The sequence below is a fragment of the Primulina huaijiensis genome, chromosome 17 (genome assembly GCF_012295235.1).
Source record: "Primulina huaijiensis isolate GDHJ02 chromosome 17, ASM1229523v2, whole genome shotgun sequence".
NCBI lineage: Eukaryota > Viridiplantae > Streptophyta > Magnoliopsida > Lamiales > Gesneriaceae > Primulina > Primulina huaijiensis.
The window spans coordinates 2,166,080-2,184,511 of NC_133322.1; the positions used below are offsets into that span (position 1 = coordinate 2,166,080).

The following is an 18,432-nucleotide window of genomic DNA, read 5'->3' on the forward strand; positions in this document are numbered from 1 at the left end:
AGTAGAAAGGTTTGTGTTTATTCACAAAAAAAAAGAGGTTTATGTTTAAATTAAAAAAGAATTTCTTGATTCATCATATTGTTTCCAAAATTATTTCAAAAGAGAAAAAAATTAGCCGTATAAACTTATAGAAGCAAGGATTAATAAAAGCCAAGGATGTATAAATGCACGAAACATACAAGTCTATAACAATTATTCAAGCTTCCAAGACCTTGCTAAGAAAGTTCAGAGCATTTTTCATGCATCAAGCATGGAGACTGACGATTTCATTCTGGCAAACCAAAATATACAACATAACGAAATTCTGACCCTTGAATAATTAATCTCGTCACTCGGTTTTGGCTGCTGCTGACTCGGGCTTTTCCTCTGCTTTCATTTCTGCAGAACAACAACCGCCACCATGATGGTGGTGGTGGTGATGATGGGGCTGCTGCTTCTTACCCTTCAATTGCTTCCTCATATCATAGGCATCCTCTCCATCGGCATAATATTTAGCCTCTACATCATGAATCTTGTATTCCAAAGTCTCGGTGTACAAATTGAATGCAGCCCTATTGCTTTTCCTAACATGCAGAGATACATATTCCGCCCCATAAACCTGTTTAAGAAACAAAACCCAGGGTTTAGTTATCTGTCAAAGTAGACGCTTTGGTTCAACTCCTATCTGCCAATGGCACCCATGTGAAATAACACACAGAATAAAGAGAGTAAAATAACGAGTGATAAGCAAAATGATCAACCTCAGCTTTTACCCAATTTACATATCATAACACAATCACGAGCCTTGATCAATAAAGGTCCAATACCAGTAACTTATTTGTTCAGCCATATTACATTCCAAATTCAAAATTGATGTACAAAGGATGCCACAAAATGACAGTAAAACTTCGAGACCTATTTCAATCTCTGTTGTGTGTTATACTAAGGAAAATAATGCTCATTCGAAACAATATGGTGCATTTGAAAAAAAAAATTAAACAAGAAAACAGTGCATAAATTCTCTTTAACCACATATTTCCTCACGCTAAATCCTAGATTCAGATATCGTGTGGGTAAAATAAACTTGGCATGAGAATATGATTTTGCTTTCCATTGGCTTATACAAACCAATAGCCATGGAAAAGTTAAGAACAAATTGGTATCCAAAAAAAGTCAGGGTGCTAAGACTGGAAAAAAAGAGAAAAATACAATCATAGCTTGTCCCTATTCACAACCCATTCACAGGCACATGTAGTGTTCATTTGGGCAAAGTTACAAAGACAATTCATCTCAAAAGCATAATAATTTAAGAACAATTACTTAGAGAATAAATTCAGAGAAATAAGAAATCAATATTCATGAATTTGAATTGGTTGTTGGGGAAGACCAGGGGATGGGGTGGTGCATTATGGTATTAAGAGTTCAAACATTTCGCCCCTCCCCTGCTAAATCCATATCTGAACATAACATCAGCAAACCATAACATGCACAGAGAAGAGAAATTGGTACAAGATTTGGAAACTGGGAGCCGTAGCATCCAAATTCGAAATAATTTCATTAAAGCTTCATATTTTTCATCAACTTCAAATTGACATCCTTAATCCAAACACACTAGAACAAAATTTAATCCGCCAAATCACCCAAAACAGATAAATAAATAGAAAGCCGTCAAAAACCTGTTCCATGGCGTTTTGAGCAGCAGTCATGAGTTTGGTGGCGAGCCCTAGTTTGCGGTGAGTCCTCAGCACCGCAAGCGAGGTGATGTGGCCGTGGCATTCTGAGGATTCCTCCTCCATCTTCGCCAAAACGTATCCCACAATCTTCCCGTTGTAATCCTCCGCCACGTAAAGTAGCTGCGGCCATGATAGGATGTGGTAGAAGTAATACTTCATCTGGTAGTTCTCCGGCAGGCAGAACAAATTGCACGCCTGCATAGCCAGTAGATCATCCACTGTCGCCTTCCTGATGCACACCATGGTTACATTCACCGGTTGGGATAAAGAGTGGGGATTTACGAAGGGCTGATTGGTGGCAAAGACGAAGACTTTTGTGTGGCTAATTTATTTATTTAAATTTTAATGGAGTAATGGTTTACTTTTTATTAATTTTTTCAATTACACATATTAAATAAATAATGTGTGATAAACTCGATCTGAACAAATTATCTGTCACAAACTCGACCAAAAAAATATTGATAGGAAAAATGATAACTTAAACGTTATTTATAGTCTTTATCACACGGATCAAAAGGCAAAATGATTGATTGAAATAATTTATCACATTTATCAATTGAAAATTTAGGCAAAGAAGGATACATAGGACGTGGAGTTGGAGAATTCGGGAGTGCAACAAAACTGTAATAAAAGGACATAACTATGAATGAGTGATAAATTTGCTAAAACAGATTATTATGATGATTTTCATTCAATAAAGGTCCATTCATTTAAAATGTTCAAAAATAGTTTCGTTCATACAACCGGAGTCTACAATACAGTACGCTAGACGGAAAACTTTCAGCAATAACGAATAACCATTAAAACAAAGAAAAATCAATTTCATAAAACCTCTGAAAAATAATTTTGATTGAAAGAAACCTGTCATCTATTATGGAACTTCCACACTCTGAGGAATCTATCACTGTGTGTGGTAACAACCTTCTGCATTCCAACCGCTAAGCATGTGATGGGAGGCCGATTAGGCATTAGATCAATGCGGGTGTCTTCAGAAAGTTTTATTCCCTTCTTTCTCTCGAGGAATCTGTTTTTTCCCATTGAGTGATTTGCTATGATGCCATTTTCCTCCACGATCCATCTTGACAGTACAGTCCCAGTGTCCTGGTCAATGATTCTTAGAACCCCGTCTATTCCACCGACAACTAATGTCAATTTGTCATTTCGCAAGTGATGCATGGAATAAAGCATGTTGGGACTAACTCGGCTCTCCCATAGTCTCTTCGACATCCTGCATGGAACCAACATATAATAACTCACTCGATTTGGTCATGACAGCGATATATAATTTAATATACTGTCAATCCACAAGCCAATCTAGTCTATGCCAAAACTATACTGCATCTATTAATCTTTTATTTGCTCCAAATGTGTGTGTGTAGGATCATCGATAAATCCAGTTTTTCATGCATCACATCTTCCAAAGAACTAGAAGCAGGGTCAGGTCCAACATATATATCAGCTCAGTCATCAGACAGCAACCAAATTTGGAGATTTAAAGAACAGGTGGACAGGTACTCATTCGTATGGAAGGCGGTCTGGATGATGAAGTGACATGCGAAGATGAAAATTTCAAACAAAATTTTCCAATTCCCACCTCAAGGACAAGGCTGCAATTCAATGAAATAAATTGGGCACAATACCAGGAGAATGAGTGTAAAAAGAAAGAGCATACAGGAGCAGAATTTGCTAGTGGAAGGCGTTCAGCATATTTCTGTTATCGCTAGCTTGCCTTGAGACAAGAGAATATTTCACAGATTGAGTTTACTACACAGAAAAATTCCAACAAGCAATTGCCATTCTTCAATATACAATTTTCTTATATCAATTCTTCAGTTAGATTGCATTTAATTCATGATAGTATTTCTCTGTTCTTAAGTTGCAGGAAATTAGTTACAAATAACACACACCACATTTTAAAAATGAAAACATAACCTGCCCACACAACCTTCCTAAAACTAAAAACAAACACCTCAAAGTGAATTTAAGGTAAACATATCGTAGATACACATACCTTATGTCCCAACAAGATGCATAGCCCGCACTTGATCCGGCAAAGAGTTGATAGGAGCTTGGGTTGAAACACAAAGTTCTGATTCCTATAGCCAAATGTCCGTGAAGTGGGTCGCGGATCAGTTCTGATTCTCTGACAATTTTATTGAAGTCGTAATGCCATGGGCCCTTTCCAAAGGAGCCACTTGTAAACACATAGGTCCTTATTTCTAAAATTTGGGAAAGAGAAGACAACAGGTCCTGGACATAGCCTAAAATAATGTGTCCTATAATACTCAAGATGAGGTGATTATTATTCATGCATTAACATCAGTGCAGAGAAATGTGCAGAACTGTAACATCTCATGCAAAATCTAAATCTTCGATCAATTACTCTTTAGAATTAGATATCATGCAGAGATGTGTTACAGCAATCAATTGCTCTTTAAACAGCGAAAATAGTTTGATATTGTTATAACAAGCATAATAGAAGAAGGTATATTAGAAGATCCATCGCCTGCCAGAGAGATGATCACTCACCCACCAGTGTGTTTGTTATGTTACAGACACCGTGAGTTCAACGAGGGATATACCATGAAATATAGATCTTTTTACTAAGTGATAAATAATGAAGTCGGTGTACTTGGAAAGGTACAAAAGTATGGGGAGGGAGAGTTGGGGTAAGATGCCCCCTGTTCTAGATTCAAATTCAGAAAATTCTTCAGATGAGCGAACAAGTGAGATCCCATTGGTGGTCATATAGATTGATACTAACATACCCAAAGAAACCCCCAAAAAAAAGTCATCACCCAATGAATGAATATGTCACATAACCTGCAGAACCAGTTGTTCCCAATGTAGCCACCTGTTGATCTGATGAAAGATCTGATATTGCAATACTTCCAAGAGATGAACCACTGATAATCATTTGTTCGTCAGTGAAACATAAGGACGACACTGACCCAGGATGCATCCTACAACAATAATATGAGAGCAACAATCATGAAATGTTTTTCCGGAACTAGGAACCAGGGTAATAATAATAATAATAATAATCCCTGTCAATAGTTAATTAGAAATCGAAGTAAAGTAGGTATATACATACTTGATTATTTGTGAAATCTTTCTACTATACATATCAAAAACACGAACTTTTCCATCTTCACACCCAATCACGGCCTGTGGGTCTACATAGCTGCAAAGGGAGATTCGATTGGAATTTCAGTAATTTATACTGCAGTTGTTAAAATAATGACAAAGAACAGGAGTAAACTAAAACGAAAGAATATAAATAAACAAGCTGTAAAATGCGTCTTATAGCGGTATATGGGCAACATAAGGGAAACTGTCACGCTCAGCAAATTCGACAGTGATTATACTACAATGTGTTATGATAACGACATTTGGAAGATGCTAGTGTTCATTCATTAAGTTCTGACTTACTTTTTGACAAAATTAAATTTCTTGAAGCTTAAATGCTAAGAAATTGAGGAAAAAACTCAAACATAGTGAGATGAAACACACCACATACACAATCCCCTAGCAAACAAGCCTTCACGGGAGGAAAATATATCTCTTGAACCAACACGCCTCCATATGCATATACGAGTCCCCACAAGACCTACAACCTATAAGAAAATGATAAAAAAAAATACAAATGTTATATTTAATAAGTCTTCAGACTGGACTCAAAACAAACCTTGCTTCTTGAAGCGTGTAAATCTAAGGAAACAACTCTTTCCTAGTATGTCAAGGAGTTTTAAATGGGCCAAAGAACCCATGTCAAACTTCTCATTCCAGTCTCTGCATAATGAAGCATATTAACTGATTGGCTTTGCAAGCCAGACAATAAGGAATTACTTAACCTTTTAAAAACAATTATCACATCAAGAGAACTGCGGAGATATAAGCATGCAATTCAAACATAAAGATAAGAAAATTAAATTGTTCACATTAAATTTACCTTCCCCTCATCAAAATCAAAATCAAACAATGGCGCCTTATCAGGTAGAATATATTCATCCAACCCTTTGCCAGTCTCTGCAGACCAGAGACGCATCACCTATGATTATTAGCAGCAACAGTATCAGTTAACAACTTAACATATAAATACACAACTCAAACCCAATAAAAGATCAAAAAATAAATAATGCATATAAACAAGTTAATCAAGACATTCCTGACTTAACCAAATGATATACTGCTGGCGATAAATTCATCACCAAATCTATGCAATGCAACATATCAAATCCAACTGACCTAAAAAAATGCATGACCGAAAAAAAAAACTTGATATATGCTGAAAAAACAGAACCAACATTTCTTTTTATAATCAAACCCAAGTTTTGACATATCAGCATCCACTCAGGAATTGTCCAAATAGAGAACATAGAACACAAGATAAATTGAAACATTTTGTGCAACTCTGTCTGTCAGATGTGGTAACTCAAAAGAATCAGGGCTCCAGAACAAGTCAACTAGGCATTTACTACCTAACCAAGATGAGAGTCAAATGTTTGGTGTTACTTTAGCCATAGCAATCTGACAAAAATGCTAGATCAAACAGTTTTATTTACAATATACCCACATCCATGAATGATTCCATTACACAAAGCACTCTAGGTGCGGTCGATAAATGAGAAACTAACAGTCAAGTTTTTAGTTTCCTAAATCATGACAATGCATACCAAAGTCGGTTGAATGTATGTCTGGGATCCCCCTTCAGCCAACCTCAGTTTTCACATTATTTATTAGAAACCACACAAGAAAATCAGAGCGATAAAAAATGAGGGATGACTCAATATGCAAAGACATTTTAAGATCTAAACTTTAACCGAGTGTAAATTCTTCAAATAACACAACAAAATAATTCATGTGATCCTAAACTCATTTTTTGTTAACACAACCGTGCAAGACGTGCTTTATTAGGAAACAATAAAATATACAAGAGAGGGAGACAGAAACAACACCTCCCCGGTAAGAAATAATTTGATGGTCCAATTTAATCTTCCTCAAACAAATTAACTATACCTCACAAATCTTTAATAACTAACATAGCAATCAAGTTTTGAAATATAAATAAAGTACTACCATGTTGGGGGAAGTTTTGCAATAAGAGATCTAAAATGATTATATTACAATAAAGTTTTATACTTTGCCCAAATTCACACAAATTTATGACTACATATAGAGATTTATCTTTTTGCACATTATAACTACAAAGCGGTTCAACGTGATATAAGGAGAAAGAAAACTCAATGTAAGACTCGTTTTAAACATTAAATCAAGTGTATTCTAAAATTTCATGGACCTACCTTATCCCCAACTCCAGTAAGAATCAATCCCATCTTCATTCTGCACTTCTTAAATCTATAAGGGAACCAAGTCAGAGAAAGTCAAACAGAAAGTTGGACACTCAACCAAAACTTGAGCCCAAAAAATATAAAAGTTTCAAACAATTTAAAAGGTGATACAAAGAGCTCGACGTTGTATAATGAATACTGAGTAATCTTTAATGTCATAGCCAATCTTAACGTGGTGTCAAAATTTATTGCTATTAGAAGTGGGAGATGAAAAGTACAAACTAAATTGTTGGGAAGAGAAAAATGTTTACATTAACTGAAGTATCAAATGTACAGGATCTAAATCCAAGTAAGAAAATGTACAGAAACTATTCAGAAGGAAAATAAATGCTAACAAACATATTTTAAAACTCTTTATCCTTTACATTCTAATCATAACATCCAGATATTCGCAATCATTAAATGGCAGGTATAAAATATTTACCCTTGTAAGTGACATTTCCAACGGAAAACATCACAAGGACCCTCTTTTAAAGACCAACTCTGCATATCCATGGCGAGCTGCCCCAATTGTTGGTTTAATAATCTTTCTGAATAAGTGGATGCATCAGAGAGGCCAAAAGAATCCACATGCTGCTGCTTGTGATACTGCAATTGCAGTAACTTCAGTTTACGAATCACCATGCTCCTTCGTAGATTATACAGAAGAACAATAAAGAATATCTTTATTAATTACAATTAACATAATAAAAATATGATGCATAAAGATAAAAGATGCCACATATTTTGGAATTAAGTAACTAGAAACATCCACGCATACGGTAACCAAATAACCAAAAGCAATTCAGTAGTCTTTTAATTGTGCCCCAGTTAATTCAATTAAAATCGTCCAAACCGAAACATTAGCTTAGCATAATTACCATGCTCTGTTACTGCAAATCATTTCTATACTCCATTATATTGGACGATTTATACAACAATAGAAGTAGAAGAGAGCAGTACCATGATTTACAAACGGCAGAGCATCGAATTAGGTGGACGAGGTCGAGCAAAACGAATATCATGCACAACACGTCGTCACCCAGAGCTTCCACAGATGTCCTGGCCGTGTGCCGCCGCTTATTCACTGACTGCGGCTGGTTGGCCGTGGAGGTCGTGGCTTCCATTAAGTTTTTGCACGCCTAGAAGCTCGTGGGAAGTGCTCACACTTTTTTTCTTTTTTGGGAGCCGGAAGAGTTCATAGTTGCATCGAAGTAGTTTGGGCCCGATTGCTGTCCGTACATTGTTGGTCCAGTAACGGATATTTTTATACGTAAAATTTATTTATTAATATTTGTTTTAAGTTGATGTTGCATTTTGTGTGTACCTTGTTAAGTGTTGAACGAATACCGGTGATTTTCTGGTAAGTTTTCGTGATGAGATTAATCGTCATGGATTTAATAGCTCGATCCACCCAAACATGTATAACACTTCTTATTTAAGTTATGTATTGTCACAAGTATAAAAAAATAAAATTATATTAATTTATGATAATCATTTGATATTAACATTACAACCTGCCTTTTGAAAGGGAGGGAGGACGGGCAGGAGGCTTGTAATCTGTCACAACCTGCCAGTTGACGGGGCTAACCCTCATTTGAACGAATTGAGATATTGTCAACCCAACTCCTATTATTTGATCGGATTTCATATGTTTTTTTCATACTTTTAAATATAAAAATTAGCAAGGAAATATATATTTTTTTCTTGTTTGTGCTGATGCATGATCTAATTTTGCGTATCGATCTTCATTTATCCTCATTGGGGACAAAACAGAAACATATAGTACTCCAAATTAATCAAATATTCTAATTTGTTATCAAGATTTGTGTTATTTCTATTTAACCATTATCGTCTAATTCGTCATCAATCTATATTATAAAGGTGTTGAACGTGATATCTAACGAAATCTGATTTTATGTAATCTTTATCATTATAAAATTTATTGGAATCATAGTGTTATGATGATCATCTTTAATTATCCTTTATTTTTATATATATCACGCGTACATATTAAATTTTGTGTAAAAAAATATAGAGATTATATGAAAATTAAAACTTTTTAAGAATTAGATTCTTATAGTAATTTTATTTTATGATTTATATGACTATTTAAAAATTTAAATATATAAATAAAGATTAAAAAATATATATGTTAGTAATAGATTAGGTCCAATTTTATGATATTTTTATTAAATAAGAAGAAATATTGTGCAATGTTAGAACATTGTATTTTTCTTTGAGTATGTGTTTTGTGAGACGATATCATCAATCTTTATCTGTGAGACGGGTCAATCATACCGATATTCACAATAAAAAATAATAATCTTAGCATAAAAAGTAATATTTTTTCATGGATGACCCAAATAAGAGATATGTCTCACAAAATACGACCCGTGAGATCGTCTTACACAAGTTTTTGCCTTTTTTCTTTTATAACAAAAATGACGTGACAACCCAAACTAGTAATTCTTTCACAGGAAAAATCAAAGACATCGGAAACAATCAAATTAAATTGCAAGCCAAGTTTCAAAATATTATGTTATTAATAAATTAAAGATACCGAAAATATTAATTTTGTGTTAAGATCTTTTAAAGACTGACCTTTCAGCCTTCGGACTTCTATTATTTAATGCGTGGAAAAGAAGATCAAAGATGTGTTTGCTAATAAAGAATTAATTAACACGCACTGATACGGATAAGAACATTTGACTACCCAACCGATTTATATCAAATTATTTACTTTTTTTTTTAAAATGTGGGTCACGCTTTACAAATAACTTAACGAAGACGGTATATCTGAATTGTCTTGAAATAACGAATTTGATTTTTTTTATCAATAATTTCTCGAACGATAAAATTCTGTACGATTTGTTTGATTAGTTTCGCTTGCAGACTTTCAATTTTATCTGACAGTGAGGTCCATCAGATGATCAACTGATCATCTCGTGTAAAAAATGCACAATATTAAGTGCGGTGTTTTCAGCCACAGACGATCTAAATCCAGAGAAAACCACCAGATGCATGTTTTTGGTTTTGTTTGAAATTAAAAAGCAAATGTTTATGCAAAGCAACTCACAAGTCACAAGTGGACTTTGATGGTTTCATGCCCACTTGTTTGCAAAAATAATGTGTGTCGACCATATATAAACACCAATCAACTAAAACAAAGAATACAAGTAGTTAAGATTTTTCTTTGCCGTTGTACTTGTACTTCAAAAAATTAGCCAATCCCTCAAATTTTTTCTTCCAAGCTGGAAGATAATCTGAATTCGCAGGCCTTATGGGCATCTTTACGCGATTTTCGATCCAAAATATCGAATTTCGTGAGCCAGGCCTCGTTTCTAAACGAAACTGGATCGAATCCTCTGTCACTGGCTGAGCTATCCCAATGTTTTGAGCTAATACATGTTACCACTGAGGCTTTAGCTAAGCTGGCGGTGGAAATAGACTACCCCACGAGTTCATGGGGTGGCAGAGCCATCGAGAATTACCTCAACATCACCTTAAACTTTCTGCACCTGTTAAATGTCATTACCTCCTCTATTGCATACCTCAATGAATCCAAGATTTCAATATTCCATGCCCTGAATCAGTTCGAAAATCCAAAATATTTTGCGGAGCAAAATTTCATGAGAATCCCTTCAAGAAATCTAGGATTGGCGTTGAAAGAGGAAACGGGCTTATTCGTGACTGAGGAGAAGCCATTCTCGGAGAAGGAATCTGTGATTCTTGAAGCTTTAATGGTGACAAAAATGATCGGATACTGGGCACTTGGTTTAATACTCTCTCTTTTGTGCAGTGATGCTGAACCATACAAGGAACTAAGAAGAATTTCGGACGGGTTCGAAGACTCGTTGATCAAAAGCCTGGACTTCAGATTTAGCCAGGTGATAGAATTGAAGTGTGTTGCGAAAGAGGTCGAAGAGTTAAATGACATGCTGGAGATGGTCCCCGAGGGGATATCGGGCAAAAGATGGGAGGAGGGATTCAACAAACTAAAAACGAGGTTGGAGGTGGTGGAAAATTTGGTGCGGGATATAGAGAAACAATCATCAAACAACCTGTTCTCTGAAGTCCTGGCGACCAGAAATCAACTGCTAGACAATTTTCGTCTCACAAAACAGAACATTTAGACTCGGGAAGATGAATCTGTAACTTTCTGAAAAGTAAGTTCTCTATATATATATTTTATAATACATCCAGTCATTCCTCTGGATTAAATACATTAGAATTTCTTTGTAGTTTGTATCACTTAGGAATATGTAAATGAACAGTATTTAAATATTATGATGGTGGATGCTACACAATGCATCTGTATTTCTTCACTGTCAAATACATACGATAACTCAAGTTCCTTGGTCTCAGTACACCATTGTAATTTTCACTGAAGCCTGCCAGAATCAATGTTTATAATAGTATAAAGATGCCGTCTAGACAACCAAAATAGCACATCAAATGGACAAGCATTATGCACCTGAGAAGTTCTTTGCAATTCCCTCAATATCATTCAAATGAAGTATAGAAATAAGCTAAAAGACTAAAGATTACTGATTTTTCAATCAAGTGAACCGGATTTGAATCGACATTTCTTGAAACGTTTATGCGAGAATAAACACAATCCAACTGTCAAGCCATTTTCCGATTGTGCAGGTGAAAAGAAATCATACTCAAACAAAGTTTGAGCTGAAATCATTTCATAGTAATACTTCGTTACAGAATAATTAACATGAGACATAAAAAGCAGAAACTCATCATTGCAAACCCACTAAAGTCTAAGAACTGCTGGAATGTGTTTCACCCTCAATTGCCTTCTTTTTACGGATACCAGCAGGGGGGCTGGACAAGAGAGTGAGTGTGTTTAAGAACTAGTAAATTTCACGCACTTTATTTATAAGACATACATCGTCAGTAAAGATTATCAAAAAGGCTAAAACTCTTAAAAGGTGTATCTTGGTTTTGAACACGGTATATCTGTGAGACGGGTCAACTCTATTGATATTAACAATAAAAAGTAATACTTTTAGCATAAAAATTAATATTTTTTCATGGATGACCCAAATAAGATATCTGACCCACGAAATTGATCCGTGAAACCGTCTCACAATAGTTTTTGTATTTCACGAAATAGTTGCACATCTTTCTAAGACTTATTTAGTATATACTAGTAAGAAGTACGTGCAATACCGATTATATGATAAAAATTAAAATTTTGATTTTCTAAAAAAATAATTTGAATCATTTTGTTATTTATTTGAGTTTAATCTCTATTAATGATTAATTAATAGGTTAAGTGTGAAATTACCACATATGTTACTTGATAATGGAAATAAGTAAACATGTGAAGGATAATTATGTCCGTTCACAATTGAAAAACTTTTCAAATAAATAAAAACATCCACACATTTATATGTATATAGAATGAAATAATTTTTTTAAAAAAATGTAGTATAATGAAATATGACATAATTAAATATTATAATGAAAAAAAGATAAAAGAAAAAAGTCAAAAACACAAAACCATAATTATAAATGTGGTTAATTAGTATTAAAGATTAATTAATATGTTAAGTGTGAAATTATCACATATGTTACTTGATAATAGAAATAAGTAAATATGTGAAGGGTAATTATGTCCGTTCACAATTGAAAAACTTTTCAATCATCCACACTTTTACAGGTATATAGATATAGAATATAGATATAGATTTGAGACGGTGATTATAAAAGATGTTAAAATAGGACAACGTCAGTTCTTTTGATTTAAATCCTGTAACTTTTTTTAGAAACAATTGATTCCTAATCCAAACATGTACATAGACACGTGAAATTGACACAACTTGATTTGACGCTAAGGCTGGAACAAGCTGCCACGCAATAACCTAAGCACTCTTCATTTGTTCAGTTTGGCCAATCGAGATCGTGATGCTCTTGCTTCTTCATATTCTTGGAGAAATCAGCCTTTGCCACACAAGTATTCAACAAGGATCAAACGATGACATAACCCAAAATCTTTGGAAGTGCTAGATATGTTTTCAATGAATTGCTTGTTTGAGTTATGAAAAATCAATCACGTTTAAGATTCCCGCAACAGAATCCATGTTGTGCTTTCTATCTTAACAAACCATAAATCAAATGTTTGTTTCACATAGGGAGACTAACTACTAACCGAGTCACGATTTTTGCTCTCACGTACATTCGCACCATTATACTTCCCTCCATCTTGCTCTCCACATTTGTAACACAGTGGCTGATATTCAATCCTTTCTTGAGAGTGATATAATCTACTCATTATCGAATAAAACGACATTGAAAAGATAGTTAATCCCATCATATACCAACCAAACCGAATGTTAACTAACGCTTTGGCTCGCTCTAGAGCATGTTCCCCATGACACGAAACGGTGTCTCGGCCTATGTCCGACGACTTCAAGTAGCAACCTTTAGGAATCAATTGTGGTGTCCACAGCATGACGCCTATGACCACAAGCCAAATGCCTTGGAGAATAACACTATAAGCTCTTACAAATGCATTCAAGAAACTTTTGGGGTGCCCAATGGCCAGAAGGGTAGTGATTAGTGACACAAATGTGACAATCTGAAGTAGCCAATGGTATCGCCCTTCCACTCCCATGTGATCTGTTGAATGAAGATGGAGAATCAGTAATTGTTGGCTAAATGCAGTGGCTTGGAGCAAATAAACTAGCCCATGTTGAGCTGGGGCCGCGATTTTGTCAAGAACAATGCTGAGAAATGATGAGACAAAAAAGGACATAGATATGGCTGAGTGTTCCAAATGTGGGAGATTCTTGGAGGAGATGGTTCCATCTAGGGGTATCGGTGTTCGCCCCACGAAAAGTTCCGTCGACACAAAAACTACTGAAACTATCATGATTGAAATGAGTTCAAAGTGTTTAAGCCTTGGAAGTGGGAACCAAGGCAGGGTTGTGTAAGATTTTGGGTTGAGAACATGAAGTTTGGTGCAGTTGAAAAGATGCCAAAGGCCAATGATTATGAAAGCAAATCCAAGTGATACATGGCCTGGGGTGCCTCCCATGTTGTTATTTTGGAACAACTGATGATTTTATTTCTCTTGAATTCGTTTGTGTTTCAAAGAAATAGATGGTTGTTGGTTGGTTGATATAGTTAGGTTGTATCATGAATTTATGTTTGTTTTTTGAAGTTCCGAATTCATCAACTTGCCTTGTACTGTAAAATGCCCAACAAAAATTGTGCTTAAAGGAAGAGCTACTCTCTCCATCGGCCAAAAAGACATTGAATTATTGGAAAGCAATCACTGACTCCAAATCTTTTGCATTACAATGATACTTCAACCAAGTTTCTGCTGTATTTAAATGGATTATTTCTTGTATTCATTTTGTCCAAATTTGGCTGTTTTTTAACACATTTTTTTCTCTTTTTTGATATTGCTGCAATCTGAGAACATGGCTCGGGCCTGAGCTTGGTTTTAAAAAATGGGTTGGGTTGATCCGAAAATGTGGGTGAAGTTTATGCCCAAAACAAACATAACGGTCGTAGGACTTAAGTTGGTCGCGTAGGTTGTCCAATTTCTTTCACACTAAATTTATTTCAAATAAATAAACAAACAAAATATTTCTACATAAATTTAAAAAAAAAAACAAACAAACCCAAAAAATAGAGCATCCAATATACTATCAAAAGTTCAATTTAGCCGATGACTCTTACATCAATGTCTCCGGTTAAGAAAAAAATTTCGAATTCGAAATCCAGTTATAATTCTCCTCTTCAGTAGCCTAATAATAAAAATTTTGTGAAACCACTAAATTTTTTTTTTTTTGGGTACATATATATGCTTAAACTTTTCGATAAATTTGCGTTAAAAATTATTATTTTTTGGGTACATATATATGTCAAAATGGCCTAACAAAACGAACGAGCGAGTGTTTTTGAAGGATTGACAAAACTATTTATTCTAAACGAGTGTAACTTATTTTGACATCTCTGCTAACGTCTCAGCAAACTGGACCTTGAGTTTAAATTTCTGTCTCGAATGAATCGATAAATCTTTCTCAAGGATGGAACCAATGTCCCAACTTTGTAAATGAGCAGTCTTATTCTATGTTTGTTTCTTATTATCTCTTCACCAAAAAAGGGTTATCTTTCAATTTCAATCATCTTCTATTCTTCCTAATCATTTCAAACACATTATTGTTTGGCTCCCATAAATTAATCATTAATCGTATATTAACATCCAACAACATATTTTGGGTTAATCTGTGTTATATCGATTGTGTTTTTATCTTTATTTCAATATATTTGGATGTCTCACGTTTTTATTAAAATTGACATATATTTAGATGATTTAAGAACTAGCATTTGACAATATCACATGAGAAAAAAAGATACAAATATCAGTTGAGGTTAAGCAACATCGATTTTAATTCAATAGGCCTCTTACAAATTTTAATGATATTATTAGTTCTTCAAGAATATGTTCAAAATTCAATAAATCCACCTCTAGCTGACGCAAATTCCAGCTATTACTGCTTCATCCTCCATTTCTAGCTTTTTCCCAACTCCAATTTCCAAAATTCGAACGTAGAGTCGCGATTACGCATGCAATCTTCGCTCAATTCTTAGAAATTCTAGATTTTGACGATGGGTTATCTCTCTTGCAAGGCAGAATCAGCAATCTGTACCACCGACTCGCTTGCCTCAACATCAACTTCTTTGTCCATCAAAATTCAAGAATTTAATTACAAAGAACTTGAGTTAGCCACAAACAATTTCTCAGACACTAAACTACTGGGCAGAGGCAGCCACGGGCTGGTGTATAAAGGCGTCCTCCGCGGCGGCCGCCTTGTGGCAGTGAAAAAACCGTCAAGAACCGAGCAAACATTGAAAATGAAATTGAGATTTTGTCGAAGCTCCAGAACCCAAGATTAGTTAACATAGTTGGGTTCAGTAATAATGACTCCCGAGATCGCCTTTTGGTGGTGGAATTCATGAGCAATGGCACTCTCTATGATGTTTTGCATTCGAACTCTCGGCCACTTTCGTGGGGTAGAAGGATAAAGTTGGCTTTGCAAACTGCAAAAGCCATTGATACGCTCCATTCTTTGACTCCCCTTGTGATTCACAGGGACATCAAGTCTGCTAATGTTTTGATTGACAAGAATTTCAATGCAAGATTGGGGGATTTTGGGCTGGCATTGAGGTGTGTAGATGATTATAAGTTGAGGTCGACTCCACCAGCGGGGACGATGGGGTATTTGGATCCATGCTATGTGACCCCTGATAACTTGAGTACTAAAACTGATGTTTTTAGTTTTGGTATATTGCTTTTAGAGATTATTAGCGGTAGGAAAGCCATTGATGTGGCCCATTCGCCGCCTTGTATTGTTGATTGGGCTATTCCTTTGATAAGGAGAGGCAAATTGTTGAGTATATATGATCCCAAGATTACACCTCCCAAAGATCATTAGGTGAGGAAGCTATTGGCAGTTGTGGCTGCAAAATGTGTGAGGCCTTGTAGGGAGAGGAGGACCACAACGAAGGACGTTGTGCAATGTTTTAGTGGGTTGAGTAAATCGGTCCCAGATCATAATTGGAATGGATTTGCTAATCCTTGTTTGATGGTGGAGTCCATGGGGCGACCTGTTCGTTCAAGAGGCGTTCAAGTGAATTCAAGAAGGATTTATGGTGAAAATGGTGGTGTTAACAATAGGGATGCTAAAGATGCAACACCCTTCAATATTCCGGGGGGAGAGTACACCGACCTGGGGTTTAGGAGCAATTTGATGGAGTTGTTGGCTTGTCCTAAAGGCGAAGCTAGTTTTCGCAATCAGGAAGATGGTTTAGGATCTAAGATGGAATCAACTAAATATATTCCTAGTTTAAGATTTGATAGTAAAAGATTCGTTGGCGAGACTACTGTTAGGACCATGGTTCTTGGTGATAATGGAGATGAAGACTCTTCCTTAAGGGGGAACTAGTTGGTTATGCATTGGATGAAGACACCTTTGTTGTTGATTCAATATGGTATCTTTATCAACTCTAGTTTATGTTTCGTTGCCGTAGCACATCAATCAGTCATTTGTTATACTCGCTGATTCGGGCTAGTCGATTTTTGCTTGTGTTTTCGTTGTAACAATTTCCGTTTAATTGAGGATAGTTTATCCAATTTCAATTTGTATTCAGCTATTCTGGGATCATTGATAATATTGACAGTTAAAACATATTTCGATGCCATCATTTTGAGTTCATTATTCCCAAGCTTTCCATGACAAGTATCATGATATTCATTTGAAGATTCTCTTTTCTTCAAGAAATCGAGTTAAAACATATTTCGATGCCATCATTTTGAGTTCATAATCCATTTAGCATCCTTATCCATTATAATTTTCACATTGTGATTTGCTGGTCTTCGTTTCAGAAAATAATAATTTGACGACTTCTCAATCTTAAAAGTTTCCCCGTATGAATCTGTTGCATGTCTCATTCCGTTCTCTGGGAATTATATATATGAATTTGGGTCATCTTCTCCTCTTGAGCTAGATTTTGAGGTTGACATCAAAGTCCAGCTCCAGTGTTATGTGTTGGATTGTCTATGGGTTACTCGATAATGTCTTATAAACTTCATGTTCCATGTTCATTCCTGGACGTGAAAGATGTGTGTTAAATATTTCACATCGACTAGATTAAATACTTGATAGTTGTATATATATGGATTAGCTTTTACAATTGGGTAAGGTTCAAGTCCCAGTCTTACCAGATTCTGATTAACTTAGATTCCATGATTGATATTGAATATTTTTTTCTCATCCATGTCAGCATAATTCTTTTTTATTTGATTACAATGGGGTGGTGGTTAGTTTTAAAGTGCACTTGAATAGCACTCTCTTATGTTAAAAAAAAAAAAGACACACACTCCTTTATCAAGAAAAGATTATCATGACGCTACATCACAAGGATGTTGGCTATATCAGCAGAATTCTAAGCCTAAAGTTTGTTGGAAAAACTTTGTAAAATAATTTTTGCGCCTTCTGATGTATTCTGTAAAATATTTGAGTCGCGCTCTTAATATCGTAATCAATCGTGGTCGTTTGGAAAACCGTATATTTAAAAGCTACATTTAGTGCCATGTCTTTGTTTTTTGTCTTCTATTTTCCTCTAATGTTTTGTCATTGTCTTCTTCAACTTCTTTTTGAACTCTTGCCGGTGTCCCTCTCTTCTGTAAATGGTCCTCACTGAAAGCTGTCGTGTCTTTTTACACCTTAGCAGCAAAGAATTCTTTCTTACTTTGGATTCAAGGGACCATTTCAATTATAAATCTAACTTCAAATTCTCATTTTAACACTGATTTAACTTGAGTTACAGTTAACCTATAGCTTACTCTGTCTGGCTTT

At 35.2% G+C, this 18,432-nt stretch overlaps 3 protein-coding genes and 1 pseudogene across 3 annotated transcripts; 1 reads left to right on the top strand and 3 right to left on the bottom strand.

Moving 5' to 3' along the window:
* Positions 1-140: 140 nt before the first annotated feature.
* On the bottom strand, positions 141-2,048 carry LOC140962686 (N-terminal acetyltransferase A complex catalytic subunit NAA10-like). The gene is made up of 2 exons (XM_073421643.1): positions 1,656-2,048; positions 141-598 (listed from the first exon to the last, which is right to left on the bottom strand). Exons 1-2 carry the CDS (start codon positions 1,953-1,955, stop codon positions 329-331), a joined length of 570 nt encoding a protein of 189 aa, XP_073277744.1. The 5' UTR covers positions 1,956-2,048; the 3' UTR covers positions 141-328.
* Positions 2,049-2,396: 348 nt separating this feature from the next.
* On the bottom strand, positions 2,397-8,285 carry LOC140962685 (F-box/WD-40 repeat-containing protein At3g52030). Its single transcript, XM_073421642.1, has 9 exons — positions 8,006-8,285; positions 7,488-7,691; positions 7,016-7,070; positions 5,665-5,763; positions 5,226-5,329; positions 4,807-4,896; positions 4,536-4,675; positions 3,724-3,808; positions 2,397-2,940 (listed from the first exon to the last, which is right to left on the bottom strand). The coding sequence occupies exons 1-9, from the start codon at positions 8,167-8,169 to the stop codon at positions 2,577-2,579; spliced, it is 1,305 nt and encodes a 434-aa protein (XP_073277743.1). The 5' UTR covers positions 8,170-8,285; the 3' UTR covers positions 2,397-2,576.
* Positions 8,286-12,910: 4,625 nt separating this feature from the next.
* Positions 12,911-14,183, bottom strand: LOC140963545 (uncharacterized). The gene has a single exon (XM_073422910.1). It carries the CDS (start codon positions 14,097-14,099, stop codon positions 13,200-13,202), a length of 900 nt encoding a protein of 299 aa, XP_073279011.1. The 5' UTR covers positions 14,100-14,183; the 3' UTR covers positions 12,911-13,199.
* Positions 14,184-15,435: 1,252 nt separating this feature from the next.
* On the top strand, positions 15,436-17,262 carry LOC140963155 (serine/threonine-protein kinase-like protein At3g51990; annotated as a pseudogene).
* The last annotated feature ends 1,170 nt before the right edge of the window (positions 17,263-18,432 follow it).

Excerpts from the sequence above, each read along its gene's own strand:
- LOC140962686 (XM_073421643.1), bottom strand. The coding sequence starts at position 1,955 with ATGGTGTGCATCAGGAAGGCGACAGTGGATGATCTACTGGCTATGCAG. Across the intron at positions 599-1,655 it reads CTCAAAACGCCATGGAACAG|GTTTATGGGGCGGAATATGT; the intron begins GTTTTTGACGGC and ends TTTCTTAAACAG.
- LOC140962685 (XM_073421642.1), bottom strand. The coding sequence starts at position 8,169 with ATGGAAGCCACGACCTCCACGGCCAACCAGCCGCAGTCAGTGAATAAG. Across the intron at positions 4,676-4,806 it reads AAGATTTCACAAATAATCAA|GATGCATCCTGGGTCAGTGT; the intron begins GTATGTATATAC and ends TTATTGTTGTAG. Across the intron at positions 2,941-3,723 it reads GCATCTTGTTGGGACATAAG|GATGTCGAAGAGACTATGGG; the intron begins GTATGTGTATCT and ends GGTTCCATGCAG.
- LOC140963545 (XM_073422910.1), bottom strand. The coding sequence starts at position 14,099 with ATGGGAGGCACCCCAGGCCATGTATCACTTGGATTTGCTTTCATAATC.